The sequence below is a fragment of the Xenopus tropicalis genome, chromosome 6, assembly GCF_000004195.4.
Source record: "Xenopus tropicalis strain Nigerian chromosome 6, UCB_Xtro_10.0, whole genome shotgun sequence".
NCBI lineage: Eukaryota > Metazoa > Chordata > Amphibia > Anura > Pipidae > Xenopus > Xenopus tropicalis.
In genome coordinates this window covers 36602593-36624832 of record NC_030682.2, presented here as the reverse complement: position 1 = coordinate 36624832, position 22240 = coordinate 36602593, and the positions used below count along the sequence as shown (strand labels likewise).

General features: G+C 37.2%; 1 protein-coding gene across 2 annotated transcripts in view; it reads left to right on the top strand.

Annotated features, from left to right (window-relative positions):
* dgkb (diacylglycerol kinase beta) overlaps positions 1-22240 on the top strand; it is a 271623-nt gene that overhangs the window by 16132 nt on the left and 233251 nt on the right. For both annotated transcript variants that reach the window (XM_031903168.1, NM_001102744.1), the window contains 1 exon segment: positions 20602-20823. In XM_031903168.1, coding sequence (XP_031759028.1) covers positions 20745-20823 — 79 coding nt within the window. In that variant the 5' untranslated portion in view covers positions 20602-20744.

Here is a 22240-nt window from a genome sequence, read left to right as displayed (position 1 = left end):
TACAAAAACTATAACAAATAAATAATGAAGACCAAATGAAAAATTGCTTATAATTGGCCATTTTTCGCCAGGCATGGATTTCGTCATTGAAAATTCGCCGTGGAAAACTTTGTCTCACATCAAGAAATGTAGTTGCGCGTCAACAATGTGCACGGTCACATCAAATAAGGGCACGATCACGTCAAAAAACGTGGGTGAATAAAAAAAGCCGCGGACGACAAAAAAAAAACGCGTTTGCCAAATTTTTCACTGCTTCGTGAATTTTGTTGCCATTTCGCAAATTGTATGGTGAAGCGAAACGGGACAGATTCGCTCATGACTAACCAGCCCTGTGTCAGTCTGTGACTCACTGTGACTTACAGGCTGGTGCCATGACTGACAGTGCATTTGTTAGAATGAGCTAGGGTTTAAAGTATGTGGAACACAACTTTGCACTGTCTTTACAAAACTATGGAACATTGTCCCTCATTCACATTTCACTATGGGCTTAGGGGACTCACATATGTAAGAGGAGATGCCTCCAAATACACATAATCTGTGTAGCAACCAATTAGGCGCTTTTGCATTGCACGCAATTTTTGCAATTACGGTATACTGGAATTCTGGATAACATGCTGCATTGTGGGTAAATACATGATGGATTGCCCTGATATTGTGCTGTCTGGCCACTGCAGGTTTTATCCCCACCCACCATTTCAAGTCTATTTATCATGATGGAAACAATGGCCTCTATGGAAGAAGAAACATTAAAATGAAGGCATTTATATTTGTTAAGCAGTTTTATGTAGAATTTTTAGTTTTGATAAATTATTCAATTGACCAGTAATAACTAACAGAATTTAGTGGCTTCTGAAGCCATGTTGCTGTAGTTGGCCTGGCATATTTGCACATTTATATGACCCTCTGTTCCCCATAAGTACCCTGGTAACCTATATATCTATAGTTAATATATAGCAATGGGGCAAATTGTACTGGGTGCACCGAGAATAGTGATTCATAAAAGCAGTTCCAATAACACCTGTAATTGGATATTTTACTTAAGTACTTAAATACTTTAGTCCATTGGAATGGCTAATCCAAAAACAAAATAAGAAATGTGTGTACAATGTTACTGTGCTCTACCATGGATATTATAATAGGGGTATGGGAACTGTTATCCACAAACCAATTATCCAGAAAGCTCTGAATTACATGAAGGCCATCTCCCATCTCCATTTTAATCAAATCAAGGTCCTAAGCTTTTTGGATAACAGATTCCTTAGCTGTACTGCTACTTACAAATCAAATGTAATGTGCAAATGAAATGTAAAAATCCCAACAAATAGGAAATAAAACATACTTTATACTACTATTAAACATTTATTGCAAATATTTTATGTGAATAATACAAATTAGAAGAAATACTTGGCTCTTTAATTTACCAGTGGTTTCTTTCTGCAGCCCCTGGTAAAATATTTCTGAATTGCCTCAAGGCAGAAGCAGCAGTGGTTACTGGTCACCAGATAACATTTACTATTAATTTTGTTGAATCTTATTATCTGATCTGAAGGCTCTTCTGTCTCTTCTTCTCCTTGTCACATGACGGATCAGAGCAATCACAGGACTGAAAACTTCTTCTTTCAGATTAGAAGTTATTTGTTTAACTTTCTGTTTTCTTCTTCTCTCCAGTGAATCTTCTATATTCTCTTATTTTACTTGCCCTTCCTCACCTCCCTCATCATCTCACGATGCCTAGTCCTCCAGAAAGGTGCGCTCTGTATAGCCACTCGTTTCTCATTAAAGGCACAATAGTGTAATACAACTTGGCCAAAGCTCACACGCATTCAATGTTCTACTTACAAGGTAAGTTTCCCACATGCGCATCTCATTATAAGTAAACCTGCAACGCTCGTCTCTCCTCTCTGCTCCAGTACCTAAGCAAACAGCTGCAAATCGTAAAGAGTGTACTGATAATGAACAAAATGCCCCTGCTTAAGATCTACTTACAGCGTGTCCGAATGTATGCGCATTTATCCTTATCCACCTTGCGGTCCTTCTCTTCTTACAGCGATTGCGAACTCCTTCTGTGTTGTATTCACCAGGTGCCCACGTGGTTCTCTGCAGCCAATCGCACTGTCCCTCTTCCTATGTTTAAGATACTCGCAACAAAGTGAGGAAGGTAGGGAGGGGGAGCTGAATTGGATATGGCAGGCGAAAACAGATTGATTCAAGCTTTACAGGTAAAGCTATATTGAATTTTATCAAACGGAGTAAAAAGGTCCAACACGTTTCGTAGGCATCAGGAACGCCCCTGATGAAGTATAACTATACGAAAAGCATTGGGCCTTTTTACTCTGTTTAATAAAATTAAAGATAGCTTTAACTGTATAGCTTGAATCAATTCTGCTTTTTTTGTGAGGGTATTGCCAATGGGTTGTATTGTATTAATGTTGTATTTTGTCACACAAACAGGTCAGTCAACCTAACACATATTATAAGCATGTCACTTGTGATGATCAAATCTGTCTTGCAAAACAGTGAAAATATGGCTACCGCATGACTTTATTCATGTGCATGATTTTTTTGATGCAACTATGACTTTTTTGATGCTACTGCGACTTTTTTTTCATTCATTGAATTTTTAGTAGCCCTGAATTTAGCCCCATCAGCTAGAATCAGCACTTCAGGGACCCCTTTTAGGATGGCTTTCATATCCAATTGTACATGCCAGGGATTCCCATTGTCACCCTTAATATTCACCCTAATGCTTGAGCCTTTAGCCCAATCAATTAGGGCAAACCCTAACATTACAGGACTACAGACTCCAGTTGGTATGGACAAAATAAGTCTATTTGCAGACGATTTCCTACCAGCTTTCACTAATCCAACAATTTCACTACCAAACCAGCTAGCATATTTCCAAAAAGTTTTATGGCCCAAAATAAATAGAGCTAAAACCCAAGCACTACTTATCAATATGCCATTTCAGGGAATCAGCAGAGCTACTGGGGGCATATTTAAGAGCACAGATCTTACCTGCTAAATAGCTGTGGTTGCCTTGGGCTGGTACTAATCCCCAAAACATAATGGTCCACCCAATCCATGCCGAAGATCCAAAAGACGACATCGGAGAAAGGCCATTTCAGGGTTGCTAGGGGAGGCATACTTGTCACTGATTTTAAATATGGGGTGGAAGACAGTGAATCATGTGACACTAGCCTAAAATTACTACATATAGGTACTAGTTATAGTTAAAGCACAACCTGGTGTACCATACAGTACCTTCCATAACAGCAAAAATAGCTTCTTCTCATTTAAAATGTATTAGGAAATAGATATGGACCTCCTGGTCAGCTGTGTGTGCTTGCATAGCCAAAGCAAATTACCAAGGGCATGACAGCTAAGAAAGTAATTGAAAAGCTCTCATGTACAGTCACATTTATCTACATCTTTCTGTACAAGAGTTACATAATTATCTCAAAATGTTATATGGAAAAAAAATCTAAAACTACATGTTTCTACTTGTTTCACAAATTTCCACTTTGTCTCCTGGGCAACCAATTCTCTTGCCAGTGACTTCAAGAGCTGACTTGCATTCACACATATAGTAATGAAAGCAGCCCGCACTTATTCAGTGCTTATATATATATGAGAAATATCATCAAGTGTTATGGAAGTATGTATGCTGTAGAGTCTGTTGTGTATGCAATGTATAGGGGCAATTAGTTCACAGATTTCATCACAGGTTATAATGCATGAAACCACCCCCAATTCCATTAGCTTTTTGCATGCTTAATAAACCTAAGTCGTTGAGCCAGGGATCCTCAACCTTTTTTACTCGTGAGCCACACTCAGATGTAAAAAGAGTTGGTAAGCCACACACGCATTAAAAAGTTATTTAGGGATGCCAAATAAGGATGGTGATTGGCTATTTGGTAGCCCTGTGTGGACTGCTGGCCTGCTGCTTGGAGTAAACCTGTGTCTCTGTGCTTCCAAAACTTGCCTCCAAGAGATTTAAAAATGGGCACCTACTTTGAGGCCACTGGGAGCAACATCAAAGGGGGTGGTGAGCAACATGTTGCTCACAAGCCACTGGTTGGGGATTATTCCACTAACCAGTCAATGTGTTGGACCACTTTAATAGTTAGGGCCATACGCTGCTGATTAGATGGTCTCTGTAATGTAAGAAATTGTTTTACTTTTTATAGTTTTATCTCTCAAGACTCCTAATCTACTTTTAGATTACTTTTAAATTCCAATATAAACATACTATCCTCTTGTACAGAATGGGTAATACCTGCAAGCACAATTCAAAAATATACAGGCATGTTAATTGCTTGTGATAAGAATGACCAGAGATTTTCCTAAAACAAATAGCGGCTTTCATTTGGTGCCCATTTTTCCTCTGACACATCATCAGTGACATATTTGCAAACAGCACATGTGTGCTGTAAAGTTCATGCAATGAATGCAGGCAGAACTTACTTTGATAAAATGTCCTGCTTTAATTGCACCCTGTAATGGTTAAACTGAGCTTAGGACATGACAGGCGCATCATTGGGACTTGCCCTGCCCCTTAACAACCTACCACACCACCCCACCTATCCCTCGAATCCCAACCAAATTACACAGACACCAGTTCAGGTGAAAAGGGCTGCAGAACATTTATTAACATCTGAATTTTTAATTTAAAACATACCATAAGCAAATGGCATAACATGAACATACGATAACATATCAAAACATAACATGAAAATATGAAAAACATATCATGAACATATGATAAACATAACTTGAGCGTTTGTACAACAAACAACCGCAACCATCCAATAACTGCGCAACGCCACTAGCGCTGCCAGCTGCCATCCTAGCACGGAACCACCTACTCCTCAACAAATTCACTTCCTGATACACCTCCTTACCCCTGAGGTGAGGCTGTTCACTGATTACATTTTTGTGTGAGGGGTACATTATGATGAGATCTCACAGGGCCATTTCATTAAGAGGCAACTGGAGTATACCAACTTATTTTCCTAATAGGTATTACAGGTATGGGATCCCTTATCCGGAAACCCGATATCCAGAAAGCGGAAAGTCTCCTATAGACTCCATTTTAATCAAATCATTCAGATTTTAAAAATTGATTTCCTTTTTCTCTGTAAAAAATAAAACAGTGCTTTGTATTTGATTCAAACTAAGATATAATTAATCCTTGCTGGATGCAAAATAATTTTATTGAGTTTAATTAATGTTTTATTTATTTTTTAATAGACTTAAGGTATAAAGATCCAAATTATGGAAAGACCCCTTATCCGGAATACCCTTGGTCCCGAGCATTCTGGATAACGAGTCCTATACCTGTACGGTCTTTTTCTTGACATTTTTAGATTCATTCTTGTTCTCCCTAATTTGAAATACCATTGTCTTCATCTTACCTAAAGCTATTTTTTAAGAAGAAGAAAATATATTATTGTATCAGCTCCAGGGCACTACAAGTGCTGATAGCCTGCTGCTTCACACAGCTGTAGGAATTTGGCATGCAAGCAATGTGCATCACACAGAAAATATGGAAAGTAGCATTTATCATTTCAGTGGACAGCTTCAATTACACCTACAGTAGCCAGCACAGTTCTACACATTTCCTTGTAAATGTCGTCTTATGTCTCAGTTTGGGAATCTGTTTCAGAAAAATGTAATTAATAAGGTGACGTATCTGGTTTCAAAAAGCGTGCCTTCAGATATAACTTGGTGCTATTACAACAAGGGAAGAAAGGAATCTTAATTAAGCTTTTATGTTCACCAAAGCAAGTGATGATCAGAAAATCTGTGTGTGCTTCAGTGCCATATGTAATATCTCCCGTAGGGACAGTTAATCTTAAAACCATTCTTCAAGCTTTATATGCATGAAATCATTTTTTGGAAACAAATGCCTTTTTGTTGGCACTTCCATTAGTTATACATCTCCTATTCAGTGATAATGTATATATGTACTGTATAGATGTCTGGCAGTATGATTGGGTTTATTTGCTAACCTTGGCCATTTATCAACACTGGACAAATAGGGACCTGCATGAAAAACAATGAACGTTAACAACATTTGATTGGTTCCATGGGCTTCTGTGTGGGTGCAAATTGCCCAGTGTTAGTAAATCAGCCCAACTGATTACATGACTAACAAGAGCTAAGAATTTAAAACAGTAGCAAAAAGTTAAAATGTAGTTCCTCTTAACCACACTCTTTATATTGTATTATAGATTTTGAGAGGCTGGTTTGAGTGCCTGCTCTACTTGTCTGTATTACACTTGCTCAAAATTATTTGATGTTTTCACTGTTTTAGTTTGGGTAGAAAAGACATTTTTCATTTTGTAATTCATATAATAAAAGAGATTCCATGAAATACAAAAAGTGTTCAATTTAAATGTCAGTGTCTTTTTGTTTAGGGGTGTAGGCATATAAGTTTTCTGTAACTGTGTGTTTGAAAAGCAGCAGAATTATGAAGTCAATGAAGTTACAAAAGTACAGGTAGGGAAATATTATCCAAAATTCACGGGATGTGGGGCTTTACAGATTAGGGATCTTTCTGTAATTTGGACCTCCTTAACGTAAGTCTACTAAAACATCATTTAACCCCTCAAATATACACAGTAGGATTGTTTTACCTCCAATAAGGATTAACTATATCTTAGTTGGGATCAAGTACAAGGTACTGTTTTATCATTTCAGAGAAAAAGGAAATCATTTTTAAAAATATGAAATATTTTATTAAAATGGAGTCTGTGGGAGATGGCCTTCTTCTGGATAGTGGATTACATCCCTGTCTTAGAAAGATCAGCAAATGTTCAGAAAAAATATGTGAATTTCACTACAGGTATGGGATCCCTTATCTGGAAACCCGTTATCCAGAAAGTTCCGAATTGCGGAAAGGCCATCTCCCACTCCATTATAAGCAAATAGTTCAATTTTTTAAAAATGATTTCCTTTTTCTCTGTAATAATAAAACAGTACCTTGTCCTTGATCCTAACTAATATATATTAATTCTTATTGGAGGCAAAACAAGCCTATTGGGTTTATTGAATACAAAAATGATTTTTAGCAGAGCTTAAGTTATGGAGATCCAAATTACGGAAAGATCCCTTATCCAGAAAACCCCAGGTCCCGAGCATTCTGGATAACAGGTCCCATACCTGTACAATATTGCATAGAGTACAATGCTGGTGTATTAAAGACTAAATATTTCTTAAATGAAAAATTATTTTACCCAGTTTATTTGTGGTTGGAATATCTGTTTTTAAATTCTAATATGAAACAAAAACATTTTTAGTAGATGCCATTTCATTATGGGTGATATAGCTGCTTTTCATATGGATATGGGACTGTGGATGAGACTCTTGCAATATACAGTTCAGAAAATATCTGCTCAGATAAGCAAGGCACTTTTGACCCTGACATTCACATAGGGAATTGGCCTTATAAGATGCAGGGCAGTTACATACGTGTAAACACAACCAATTACCCAAGGCACATGTATACTGTTGTGCAACATTTTATGGCCGCTTTTAGTCAGTGCTCCTATTTATTGTAGAATGCACACTATGGTGTTCTTCAGCCTTCCCCTTACAGGGTTGTTGTAATAATAGAAGATCTTGGGAAAAATTTTAAAAAATACAAATGCAATTAGTTACCTAAACCCCAATATACAGAAATCTAGGAAACATGCCAAAACCATCTGCTATAGTGTCCTATTTAAAAAAAAGTTATTATACAACCAAATTGCTTTTTCTCTGGAATGATTAAACAGTCACCCTTAATTACAAGGTGCAAATTGCCTTGTTTTTGCACTTTGTACACTTCCCTGCACTTAGCATCTAAGACTAGTATTTTCCATCTACAATTAAGTGCAAACACCTATGGAAAGTACAGGGCTGTATAAGGCCTCCAGTATTGGGAAATATGCGTTATGGGAAAGAGCAAATGCATCTTTTCTTCAACATTTTTATTAAGTTGCAAATGCAACTTGTCTTCAACATTTTTATTACTTTTTTGCCATGTCAGTATAGTCACTTCTGACTTACATCTCTCAAGCTGACTGGAATAATTTATATAGTATGTATTATATGGAATAATTTACACAATATGTATTACTATGTGCTAGGTGATATCTTTCTAGTTGTGACTTGCATCTACATCTAAGGGAACTTTTTTTTGGACTTTTTATTTATTATTAACATATGCAAGGAGGATGCCCAACGTCCCCCAGTATAACATACATAATAGATGAGGATAAAAAAAAAACACATGTCCATCAAGTTTAACCTTTTATGCCTTAATAAAACCTACCAAACTGCTTTAGGATCCAGAGGAAGATGAAAAAAAATCTTAATCTGAATCCTCTTAATTTTCCTTAGAGGACTGACTACTGGAGTTCAAAAGGATTCTGTTAGGCTACTGTGTGCCCTCCAATGAAGAGTGAGGACTGATTTATAAGTAGACAGTTTCTTTTAGGTGTAGCACCTACAGTTCAATTACTTTCACATTGTGTTGTGCAACAGCCTGGAGCTAAAATTAATTCAATTGGGAGTTTTACCATCTTGTTCACAAAACACTCTGAAAATGCAAAATATTTTGAAACATAACATAGTATTAAACAACAAAAAAAATAAAATAAGTATTCATCTACCTGAAGTAAATATTACTGCATTCTTTTACCTATGTTCATGGCAAAATTGCTCAAGCTCTACCAAGTTGCATGGGCACCATAAGTAAACACTAATTTTCTTGTCATGCATTTTCAGTCAGACTGAGGTATGGGCTTTGACTGGGCCCTTTTAAAAGAATCAGGTTCTTGGTTTTAAACCACTGTAATGTACAGTAAGTTGTGCTATGCATTTAGGGCCATTGTCCTGCTGGAAGGTGAACTGCCTCTCCCATCTTAGGTTTCTTGCAAAATAAAAGTAAAAGGTTTTTTAATCCAAATATAAGGTATAGTGCTAAAACCAAAAATTTCTCAATGTCTCAACTGAGTAGAGTCTTTCTTGTGTTTGCTTTGTTTCTCACATGCCATTACAAGCTCTAAATGGGCTTTGATACAGGTTTGATCAGCTACAGCAGTGGTGTCCAACTGGAGGCCCACAGGCCAGATGCCCCCCCATGTGGTCCACCACCTGTCTGGCTGCTGTGACTGCTTACCTTTGTGTAAGCTTTAAATTGTATTAGTGCTGAGATTAACTGGCCCCCTTCATTGTTCACACCTCAGATTCAGGCTGTAAACCCCTGTATTGGTTACACCTGCAATCCCCTGTATTTTTCACCCCCTGCACTGTTCACAACTCTGGCTCAGTGTACCATACTCTGTGTGTGCCATACTCTGCTTGCCCTATGCTGCCTGTGTGTGCCATACTTTGCCTGCCCTATGCTGTCTGTGTGTGCTATACTCTGCCTGCCCTATGCTGCCTGTGTGCCATACTCTGCCTGCACTATGCTACCTGTGTGTGCCATACTCTGCCTGCCCTATGCTGCCTGTGTGTGCCATACTTTGCCTGCCCTATGCTGCCTGTGTGTGCTATACTCTGCCTGCCCTATGCTGCCTGTGTGCCATACTCTGCCTGCCCTATGCTGCCTGTGTGTGCCATACTCAGCCTGTCCTGTGCTACCTGTGTGTGCTATACTCTGCCTGCCCTATGCTGCCTGTGTGTACCATACTCTGCCTGCCCTATGCTGCCTCTGGGAGGTGAACCTGGCAGGGGTTTGTTCTGGGAGTTTGTTAGCATTTGGAGACAGGGATTATATGGTCCCTAAAGTGTGTATTTATGTGCAGGGGGTTACTGTCCTATCCAAAAGGGAGGCATATGGATTTAAGGTTATGTCTTAACATGACATAATAAACGTCTTTCACATATAAATGAAGGGTATGGTCTTAAAAGCTCTTGTGATAAAATGTGTGTAGTTTGAAGTGGGTGCGTTTTAAAAAGGGGAGTAGTCAAAACTGGCTGCCATTATCAGCCCTCCACCAGGTAGGCCAGAAAAATTCTGACCCTCGGTACCACAGAAGTTAGAGAGCCCTGAGCTACATTACTTGCTATTAGCAACTATATCAAGCCTAGCTCCATAGATTATAGTTGTCCAACCTCACCAGTCCATTTCATTAACTACTTTAGGATTACCACTGGCTGCTTCTCTAACTTAGGCTTGGTTTGATAGCTCCTTGGTCTTCATGATGCTATTTCTTTAGATGTGTTCTCTAATAAAGTCTGGGGGCTGTAAGATAAAGGCTACATTATTTTTTTGGGATTGTATGACACGGGTAAATTCAAATTACCGTATATACTCGAATATAAGCTGAGGTACCTAATTTTACCTAAGAAAACTGGAAAAACCTATTGACTCGAGTATAAGCCTAGGATGGGAAATGCGGCAGCTTCTAAGTTTCAATAATCAAAATAAATTCCAATAAAATTAGGTCTATCAATCTTACTGAACAAATACATGCAGGGAATCAGTATGCGAGATGCCAGGCTCCCCCCTACTGCCTCCTCTAGCAGGGTCACCTGGAGAAGTAATCACTCATTAATGCCTTGCTCCTCAGCCTGTCTATCAAAAGGAGCACATCATAAACTGAGAGGATTCAGCTTGAGGTTTACTTCAAGGAGCTTCCTCCCTCTCCCTCCCTCCTCATCTCAATAGCATGCAGGCTTGATGTTCCGTTGCCTGCCTGCCTGCTTCAAACAGTTCCATTCCTGCCTGCTTGTAAAGGCTCTCCCACCCCGTCACCATTAGACACAGACACCGGAGCTGAAAGCAGGGACCGTGTGATGTCACGCCGGGGGGCGGGGCAAGGAACCAGGAAGGAGCAAAGCACAGAAGAGCACACAGGGAATCAGGTAGCAGAGGGTGCTAGTTGGAGGGACTCGAGTATAAGGCGATGGTTAATTTTTCAGCACATTTTGAGTTCTGAAAAACTCGGCTTATACTCGAGTATATAAGGTATGTGATTTTCGAAGACAATTGCAAATGGCTTGAATACAAATGCAATCCTGACTTTTCAGCTTTTATATTAAAAAAAAGTTTTGAAAACAATGTAGATTTTTTTGGAAAAAAATCTAAAGGAAGGTGAATTGAAAGCATTATAGACAATCAATATGTATTCTAAGATTTATATTATTCTTAAGGTTTAGTTGTAACCAGGTTTTAATACTTGCATCCCCTGTAAAATAAATAGATAATAAACAGATACAGGTATAGGATCTGTTATCCAGAAAGAGCCGACTCCATTTTAAGAAAATAATTCTAATTTTTAAAAATTATTTTTTTTCTCTGTAATAATAAAACAGTGCCTTGTACTTGATGGTAATACTAAGCTATATGAATCCATATTGGTGGCAAAACAATCCCATTGGGTTGATTTAATGTGTATATAATGATTTTTAGCAGATTTAAGATATGGATATCCAAATTATGGAAAGATCCTTTTTCCCTGGAAAACCCCAGGTCCCAAGTATTCTGCACAACAGATCCCATAACTCTATATGTAGATTTACAGCATCTTTATAGTTAAGAGCAGGTGCAGTTTTATTCATTCATAAAATGTCCTTTCTGTAGGATATAGAAAAGTCAGTTAGTGAAAAGAATTCCAAATTCATTTTAAAACAATGTTTACCGTATATACTCGAGTATAAGCAGATCCGAATATAAGCCGAGGTACCTAATTTTGCCTAAGAAAACTGGAAAAACTTATTGACTCGAGTACAAGCCTAGGGTGGGAAATGCAGCAGCTACTGCTAAGTTTTAATAATCAAAATAAATACCAATACAATTACATTAATTGAGGCATCAGTGGGGTATATGTTTTTCAATATTTATTTAAAAGAAAAACCGTAAACTAGCTCTGTAAGTGGAGAAGAGGGTCAACAAAAACAATATGAGTACTACCCCACGCTCATTGCACATTGGCAAACTGGCAGCAGACCCAGTCCCGGAGGACACGTAAGGGTGAATAAGCATTGCGTGTGCCAGGGCACTGGAGAGTCTTGTTGTGGGTGGCCTAATTTGCACACAGAAGAACACAGGGTACTAGTCTGGAGGGACCCATGGCATCCGAGTATAAGCCGAGGGTGACTTCTTCAACACATTTTGGGTGCTGAAAAACTAGGCTTATACTCGAGTATATACAGTAAATGCTTTTCACTTTTGACACTGTGACACAGGAAACTTCCACTAAGTGATCGTAGCTCTTTTATCTCTTCAAAGGATAACTCTGGTTGGTTTTGCATAAAGCCATTACTAGGAAAAAAGCACATCTGAATATTTTCAGCACATTACCTAAGGGTGTTTTTTAATCATTTTTATGTCTAGAAACTCCTATTGGCCTTCTCTCAGGCAGAAACATTCTAGTACACCAGAATTGTCAAGTTCAGCAGAAAACCTTTCAACATTTCCAACTGTCAGAAAGCCCAAAGCTGTGCGCTCTCTTACTTGCTCTGTTTCACTTTGGATCAATTTTTATACAGAGATAATCACAAATTGGTTCTGGATATGGTGAGTTACATTGTCACTGTCTCTAATCTTTGGCTGCGGTGTATATAATATGATAGATATGGCACTATTCTTAGCAGTTTTGTGTCTAAAAAGCATACTAAGGACCATTGTGTAAAAAAACTGGTGTTAGAAAATACAGGTTATAGGATCTGTTATACAGAAAGCTTGTGACCAGGGAGTTTCTTATTTTGGATCACTTTAAATAAAGTCTACTAAAAATAGCTTAAATAATAAACCCAATAGGATTTTTTTTGCTGTTAATATGGATTCATGCAGCTTTGTTACCATAAAGTACTAAAAAAAAATGAATTGTTTGCTTAAAATGAGCTTTATAGGAGATGGGCTTCCTGTAGGTCGGAGATTTCTGGATAGCAGGTTTCAGGATAAGGGATACCATACCTATACAAAATTTTACAGTTATAAATATCAATGATAAGCTCATAGTAACAGATGATTTATATGATCACAATACAGATCATTCATTTGTGTTAACAATAAGAAAGATTTCTGCACCATTTTCTGGTGTAAATATTTAAGCAGGTTTATCAGTTCACTGGATTTTCCTACAAAACCACAGATAAAAATAATAGCTACGTATTGTATTCATCTGCAGATGAAACCTATTAACTTTAATGACTTTATAAACACAATTGTCACACACCCAAACGTCACAGGCCTACCTATCTGCCAAACAAGCCATTCTATATACATAGCAGAACTACAAAGATGCACATTGTAGCAAAGGACAAATCATGCACCTAGGGATTTATAAAAGTGCTGAACTTCACTTCTTTTACGCATAATCACACAATTCCCCATCTGATCAATCAGATCTCCCATTCATACCAAGGGGGCTGTTACCACAGGAGTGCTTGGATCAGTAGATGGGGAACCAGGCCAAAGGCCAATTATACTGAGGTCTAAAATGAATGCACAAATGCTGGTTTTGGGAAATGATGTGTGTTCTTTGGCAAAATAAATCACATTTACTGGTCCCCATTTGGAAGAGGCTTGTAAGCCTATAGCTTTCTGTGCTTTTAGATGTTATAGAATCTCCTATTCCTAGAGATGTTGCAATAGGTATTCATTATTTATTTTTATGGTTATTTGAATGATTTGGCAGTTTCTACATCTTTCGAGCTTTCAAATGGGAAGTCACTGACCCTGGCATCCAAAAACTATTGATCTGTGAGGCTATAATTTTGTTGTTATTTGTAACTTGTTATTACTTATCTTTCTATTCAAGCACTCTCCTATTCATATTCCAGTCTCTCATTCACACTACTACATGGTTGCTAAGGTAAGCTATACCATAGCAACCAGATGTTGCTAAAATTGCAAACTGAAGAGGGGCTAAACAAAATGCTAAATAATTCAGAAGACCAATTGCAGAATGCCCAAGCATATCATGTCTATTCCCCTGTATCAACAAATTAAGAAAAGGGTTTGTCAGTGACATTATAAGTTTTATTCTCTTTAGCCCCATACATTAACCAGACTGTGGCATTAGCACAAACATTTCTAACCATGACCTGTTTCTCCCTGAGTATGCCCAATTATGTCCAGGAATGCTATGGTTGACTATAAACTGCACCACTTTTGAGCCTTCTTTTATTTTTTAGGATTGGGACTGTACCTCCTAAACAGTTGGCAGGCATGCTGCAGTAACATTCTGGTCCCAATCAGTTTTAAATTCCTAGTACATCTACGTTGGCTGCACCTTGGAACACAAGGCACCTCAGAAAGTTTTCTGCATATTTATCCTAATATAGCCTGTCCGTAACAAATAACCACTCGTTTATTGTGACAGAAAATTGTGCTATTTTAGTAAAGAAAAAACAGACTAATTTGTTCTTGGCTCTCATACAAATTCAGATATTATCTGCATGTTTGCTGTTTGTTTAAAAGGTACAGTCTGCTCTTTGCAAAAATGGACTATGCTCATCTCATGTTTTTATATCTTCCTAAAATAGCAGTACAGGTAAAAAGCAAATGCCAACAAATGCCAACATTTTCTTTATTAAACTTTTTGTGTATGGTTCCATGAAGTGCTAAAATGTTTTGTATTTTTTCTGTGTTTTAAATATTTCATCAAAAAAAGCTTCCTATGGTTCGTAGTGATATACAAAAAGGTTGGGGGTTATGTTAAATATTTAATAAAATAACCACTAAACAAGCAGGCTCCATATGTGAAGATTTAATCTAAAGTAAGGCTTGGTCCATTTTTCCACCATAGACTGTACTTCATTTCCTCTTGTATTTATTGCTATGGTAACTGGATTTTTTTTCAGTATTTACTACATCAATATCTTTTTTTAATACATTTCTTCAGAAATAAAATTTGTTTGACCACAAGGCAGAGGTGTATTTGCCCCCCTGGGCCAGTACATTATTTTATGGACAATGGCATACGTGGAGCTGTTTCGGGCACATTAAAATGAATTGTTAAAGCACCAGAAACAGCTCCCCATAGACACTGGGATATGAGCGCTTGTCAGGTGATTGCAAAGCAAATGCTATTTGGGGGTTTTAATGGTGCATTTATGGGCTACTTAAATACACGGTGCTTAAATTACTGAAACAATTGAGTGTTCCATTAACCTTAAGTGCTACATTTTTTTTAAACCATGTGCTTTGTTACTGATGTTTAAATTTAAAACACAGGAACAAAATTAAAAAAAACAAAAATCAGTTTAAAACTTTCAAGACTATTCAGTAAAATACAGCAAATCTTACACTTTGCATATAAATAATAGCAGATCTGTATACATTCCATCATAAGACAAAAGTTGAATATCAGGAGGAGGGCATACATAAACTATATATATACAACCAGTAATACTAACTGTAGATATTAGTATCACAATAGCCTTGGATACTATGCTTGTTCAAAAACTCATCCAGGCCCCTCTTATAGGCATTAACAGAATCTGCCATTACCACATCACTAGGAAGGGCATTCCCCAACCTCACTGCCCTCACCGTGAAAAACCCCCTACGCTGCTTCAAATGGAAGCTCCGTTCCACTAATCTAAAGGGGGGGCCTCTGGTGCGTTGATTGTTTTTATGGGAAAAAAGAACATCCCCCAACTGCCTATAATCCTCTCTAATGTACTTGTACAGAGTAATCATGTCCCCTCGCAAGCGCCTCTTTTCCAGAGAAAACAACCCCAACCTCGACAGTCTAACCTCATAGTTTAAATCTTCCATCCCCTTTACCAGTTTAGTTGCAGTCTCTGCACTTTCTCCAGCTCATTAATATCCTTCTTAAGGACTGGAGCCCAAAACTGCACTGCATACTCAAGGTGAGGCCTTAGGGCTCTGGCATACGGGGAGATAAGTCGCCCGTGACAAGAAAGACAATCTCCCCGAACTACCATCCCACCGGTGAAAATGTAAATCGCCGGTGGGATGGCACACGCTGCGCAGGCGATTTCGACAGTACCTTTTACTTGATCCAAACTAAGATATAATTAATCCTTATTGCAGGCAAAACAAGCCTATTGGGTTTATTCAATTTTTGAATGATTTATAGCAGACTTAAGTTATGGAGATCCAAATTACGGAAAGATCCGTTATCCAGAAAACCCCAGGTCCCAACCATTCTGGATAACAGTTCCCCTGTAGTTGGACCTTATATTATTGTTTCAGGATGAATTTCCAAAGGTTTTTTTGAGTGAAAAAATCCAATTCAATACCATGTTGTTTCTCACATTACCAGGCTTATATGTTGTCTATTTATCTGTATGGTTTGCCTACAGTCTTGATGACAGATAAAGCATCTTGCTGACACAATAACTTACTGATATTTTATTTATAACTATTGACTGACATCAATTTGTTTGTGATTGACATACAATCCTCTAATGGATATAATGATAACAAATAACCGGATTTTGATACTAATGTCCCTTTCCTCACTTGTGTTAGAGGCCGAGGGATGTTCTTACTGAACGATCCACTGATATAATCAAGCATATGGCCTCTGGTGAGCAGACATTCCAATCACAGTAAAAGAATAAAGATTCAGCACTAATCCTTCTACTGGGTGGATGCAATTTAAAATAATAGAAACTGCTGTTTGTTTGAACTGGTGATTTAAAATGTAAAGCCTGTCAATGTAAAGTATATTCAACCAAACACTGAGTCTAAAGTGGTGCCAGGAATAAAATAAAAATATGTTTCATTCATAATGTATCACAAAACCCTTACTGGTGCAAGAGAGCTCTATTTGCTGTGTGTGCTAAAACCTTTTGACCTAGAATACTAATGAACTGAAGTCTGGGGAGGATTGCTATTGCATTAATTGCTCAGTAATAATGCCTACTCATGCAAGTATTTTATTCATAATGAGGAGAGAAACTTTGCATTCTTTCTGAAAAATGCATTGCTGCTGAATTTTTATTGCCAAAAGGTTCTTTGATTTCTACCGAGCTGAGAAGATATATATTATATTATCTATTATATTATATATATATTTTTTATTTAAAGTCGGTGTGTGTTTTATGTACCTAATGATAATAATAATCAGCTAATAATGAGCCTGCATATTTTGAGTTAAGGGAACTATGCTGCATTAAACATTTGGTTCTTTCCAGCCCTCTCAGGAAGAATCTGCTCATTCATACCCAGTCATGCTCAGTTACACCCCACCATGCCCCTGGTCAGCCCGAAACCATGTCCATTTTTTTGATAAGCCCTGCCATTTTGGGATTGTCCCTTGGAAATCATGGCCATTGGCATTTATTGGTTTATTAAATCCACTAATGTGGTATAAACTGGCACATAAAATATTTTTATATTAATTTATAATAATAATTAATAAAATACACACAGGAACGGTCATTTATGTACCATGCAGTGTGCAAAATGAAAAAAAAAAAGGCAGCAGACGGTGGCGTGGTGCATTGTGTAAGTAAGGCAAGCAGTAAGGACTTACTGTAAATGCATCTGCTGACTTTTTTGGATTTTTGATGAGGAGCTTGCTGCAAAGAGCAGCAGAACCCTGAATGCAAGTGCTAATTAGGTGAGCACTGAGGGGCATACTCTTGCACCCCTTAGTGCCCTTGTACTAGCACCCAGGGGTCTTGAAATTACCTCAAGGGGCTAATTCATCAGTGTTTGAATATGAATTCTTACCTCCGTTCAAATTTTTTGGAGCTAAAACTCATGAATTCGAATTAGGGTTTCCAAAAACAGGTGCAAAAAACTCAAATGAAAAACATTTGCATCTAAAAGCTTCATGTAGAGTTTTCCTGTCAAAATGTGAATGATTTTTTTTAATTTAAGTATATTTTTTATCAAACATTTAACAGTGAGGCTGAGAAAGTTGTAGTAAATTCGGGCTACCTTTAATTTAAAAAAATAAAATGTGATCAAAATATATAGCAACAGATTTGAAATGGTATGTGACAGAAGAGGCCAAATTAACATTTTTAAACCACCCCAACAGTCAGATACTGGTTTCATAAATGTAATACAATTACTCTAATTTCTAATTTCTGCCACATTAGCGGTTTGGTAGTTATGAAGATTTCTGGTATTGTTCCTTTACTAATAAAGTTTATTCTAGCATTGAATTTCGGCAGATAGTCAGGACTGAGCAGCCCTACTCACTAAGTAGATAGTGATACCGAGGCAGATGGAGAGTTACATCTGCTTAATGTATGAAGGTATGAAGTGGAATCAATATAGCACAGCAAGAGACTCTCTGGTGTGTAAATGGTTTACTATTTACAAATGCTTGATGAGACTAAAATTCACATGTGAATCCTGCTGTAAAACCATCCCTTATTTACATGCTGCAGTCTTCTAATTGTGGTAATAAATCACTGATATTGAGACAACATAGATGCACAGAGCACCATGAACCTTTATTTTTATAACCCCTCAACACATCAGTGATCCCCAGATAAATGGTTCACCTCTAAGGTTATAAGGTCCATGTATAACGAGTAGAATCACTAGTGGTAAATTAGTAAATGGCTCAATTTTGTGCCCCTAAGATCCAATACACAAAGCACTTGCATCCATGCCTGCATCAAGTGCAGCAGAGCTTTTCATTGTGTGGCAGTCCTTTTGCACTCAATATACTCAATGCTTTGTTAGCAAATTGTATGAAACTTTGCTGCCCCTGTGCCACACTTGTGACTGAGTCCTAATATGTTTGCAGAATCTGTATATATCTGTGCATAATTCACACATTGTATCCTAAAGTGTTTTGTCTTTATTTTTTTTATTCATATTTCTGAAAAAAAAAGCAGAATAGAAGACGTGAGTCATCATATGAAGTACTGTCTCTGTTCTTATAATAATTGCATCCTTCACCTAAAATTAAATGTTACTGTATAAAAGTTTTTTGCTGCATCTGTAAGCGTGCATTATGTAAAGTGCAATGCTATATTCTTTTATATGGAAGCAAATATCAAGCATGGATAATGAAAAGTTTCACCAGTATTATTGTATATTACGGATTGCAGTAGAGCTATTCCCTGCACATAGCTGTTAATAGGAAGTTATACCAGATAACAATAACAGTAGAAACCACTTGTCCAGTTTATCATGGGGTTTGAGTTTTCCCTGTGTAGCCTCTGCAACTGCCTAGTTTTGCATGATTAAAAACAGCTTCTGTTCTGAGACCTCTGTAATTTGTTTTGCAAGCTATAATCAAAAACTTGAATTCTGAGCCCAGTGGACTAGGATAATATATACACCAAGATTGGGAATATTTACCTTAAATGAGCACAGTCGAATTTCTATTATTCTCTTCAGGAAAAGGAATGCTAGAAAACTGTTTGATTGTGTAGCCTCAAGTACAGAATAAAATCCTTAGGGCCTTAAATGTAATAGTAGCCTGTATTTTTCATGAAGATTTATTGTATATCTAATAGTGCTGTGGAGGTTATGCTTTCTGGACATGCCCAGTCTGTCCGCATTTTTAGCTTTTTATCAGTGGGAAATATGTGGTAAGGAAGGTAAGGTCATTTTATATGTTTGTTTTGCACCTGATTTACCTGCAAATAACACATTTTAGGGATAAATAAATGTTGTGATGGTTCTATAGATCATAAGAGTTCATTTATGAAGACAGGGAAAAAAAGGGCAAGAACACTTGTGTCTGGGGACTGGCTGCCCTCTGCACCCTAACTTGTACTTCTAAATCAGTGACCCAAACCAGAGGCTCATGATGTTGTAGGTGCCCATTTTTAAATTTCTGGCTTGAAGGCAAGTTTTGGAAGAAAGGCGATGCCAACAGGCCAGCAGCCCACATGGAGAAACCAATTGGCCAATCACAATCCTTATTTGGCATCCCCAAAGAACTTTTTTCATGCTTGTGTTGCTCCCCAACACTTTTTTACATCTGTGTGTGTCTCACAGGTAAAAAAGGTTGAGTATCTCTGTTCTAAATGATGACCAAGTTAGGGGATTGGTAGGGGGCTATACTTCTATGCTCCTAGTAACTTTATTTTTAAACAGAAATGTGTCTATTTTCATATAAAAGCACAGAGAGGGGCATCATTGGATCTGCCACCTAAGTTTATTATTCCTTAGAAGTACTGATAACTGATATGGGTACTGTGTGTGCTGGAGGTTAAGGACCAAATGCAGGTGAGAGTATAGGAATGAAAGAACCCAGTTTTGTAGACGTGTATGCTTGTCATCCTGGTTATTGCACCTTTTCACACAATAAGGAGGCAGATAGATACAGTAGAAAATATTGCTAGCATATTAAATGTTCCTAACTCTTCTTATTTGATAAGCTTGGTGGTACTGCTACATGTAGATATGGTGGGATCTATAGAGTAAGGTTTTCTCCAGTTGCTTCAGGTTAAGAGGGGAATAAGTTATCTCAAAGGATAGAATTGGAATGGGGAGACACGTACATCTCATACGTACTGTTCATATATAGTTTAGGAGTTTTTTTTAATCCACAGCTTCAGAAAGGATAATTTTCAGATAAAGGTGAGAAATTAATCTTTTTCTAACAGATGCAGTAGGTTGTTTAAAACAAAACTGGAAGCACTGAAATATTTAAAATGTTATTGTCTGATATAGTTGGCTAATATTTTATTGTCCTTTTTCTGTTGCAGACTGTTTAAATGCAAGATGACTTCATAGGGGATTTCATCACTGTTAATGGCAGACTAAAGGCTCTTGAGAATTGGAAGGAAACAATTTTAATTATTACTGCCTTCAAAGTGTCACATTTGTTCTTTATGTAACTGGAAGCTCTATGACCATCATGACTAACCAAGAAAAGTGGGTCAATCTCAGCCCTGCAGAATTCTCTCAGCTTCAAAAATATGCAGAATGTAAGTGTAATTAGTTTTGAATGGTTTAATTTCAGCACTGAATTTCAATATGAATTGCAAATTACTGAAGATGGAAGTTTGTATGTAGAAATCTAAACAGTAAATTAGTGATATATAACTCAGCTATTTCACTCTTTGTTTCATAATTATAGAAAATATTACATTCAGTTTAGTAGCATGTGGTAATATAAAGAAATGACCGTATAAAAAAATGCCCCTATCCGCAATGAGCAATGCAGTGTATGAAACTGTCAGTTTTATTCTGATGTCCTATTTACTAAATAAGAATGTATGTATAAGAAATACATTCCTGTTGTGGGATGCAAACCTATTGCATTGAAAACATAATCACTTGCACTATGAACTGAAATCCTTATCTCCTCAAAGCATGAAAAGCAGATATTATTCCTTTGCAGAACTTACATCTATCCCTCTAAACTTCAATGATATGTTATAGAACCAAGTTTGATTAACTTATACATAAGTAATTTTACTGGTATTATACAAGGAAAAGGCATTGGTTTTTAGCAGAGGACACAAAAATATGTAACAAAGAGTTCTGGAAATTAAAGTAATGATAGGTGCTTAGAAGACAAATTATACGAACAACTAAAATTATTTTGTAGAATTTAATTGTAATCTACTGTTGGCTACAGCAATAAAAACAATAGTCAACGGATCAAGTTCTAGGCTTTTATAAATAATTAACAGTTTGCTTTTTCGAGACCCTAGCTAGACCTTACAGCAACTCGTAAGACAGCACACATGAGGAAACTCAAAAGACAGGGGGCAAAGATATAATATGACAGAAACATAAAAATATATAGGGCATCAACACGTTTCACTGGAAGCATTTTCAGAAGATGGCTAACATGACAAGATGTTTCATAAGGAGAAATAAGGAAAACTAAAACATAAGAAAGCACTTATTTACAGAGAAGATGCCAAAAACATTAAATAGCCTAAGCAGATAAAGTGGTGGCTGAGTGAAGAAATTAAAACACAAATTTAAAATGCATGTATTGGGCAGACTAGATGGTCCAACAGCTTTTTTCTTGTCCCAAACAATGGTCAATAAATTAATTTACAAATGACACTGAGGGATGTAGTAGTAGGAACATTTGAGACAAACTATAAAATATGCAATATTTTGTTTCCACTGGTGGTTGGGTGGCTTAATACATTAGCTGGTTCACAAATGCTGTTATGAGGAATTGGCTTGGAGATTGGACATTGCAGAGCATAAGTTGGGAAAGAAATTGGGTTTGTATTAATTAACACTAGAGATAAACATCACTAGTGATGCTGCCTATAACAACCAATCAGATTGCTGCTTTTGTTTTCTAACTTGTAGGTGACCTAATTGCTGATTGGTTGATTTAGGCAACATCACTGGTGATGTTTGTCTCCAGTGTTA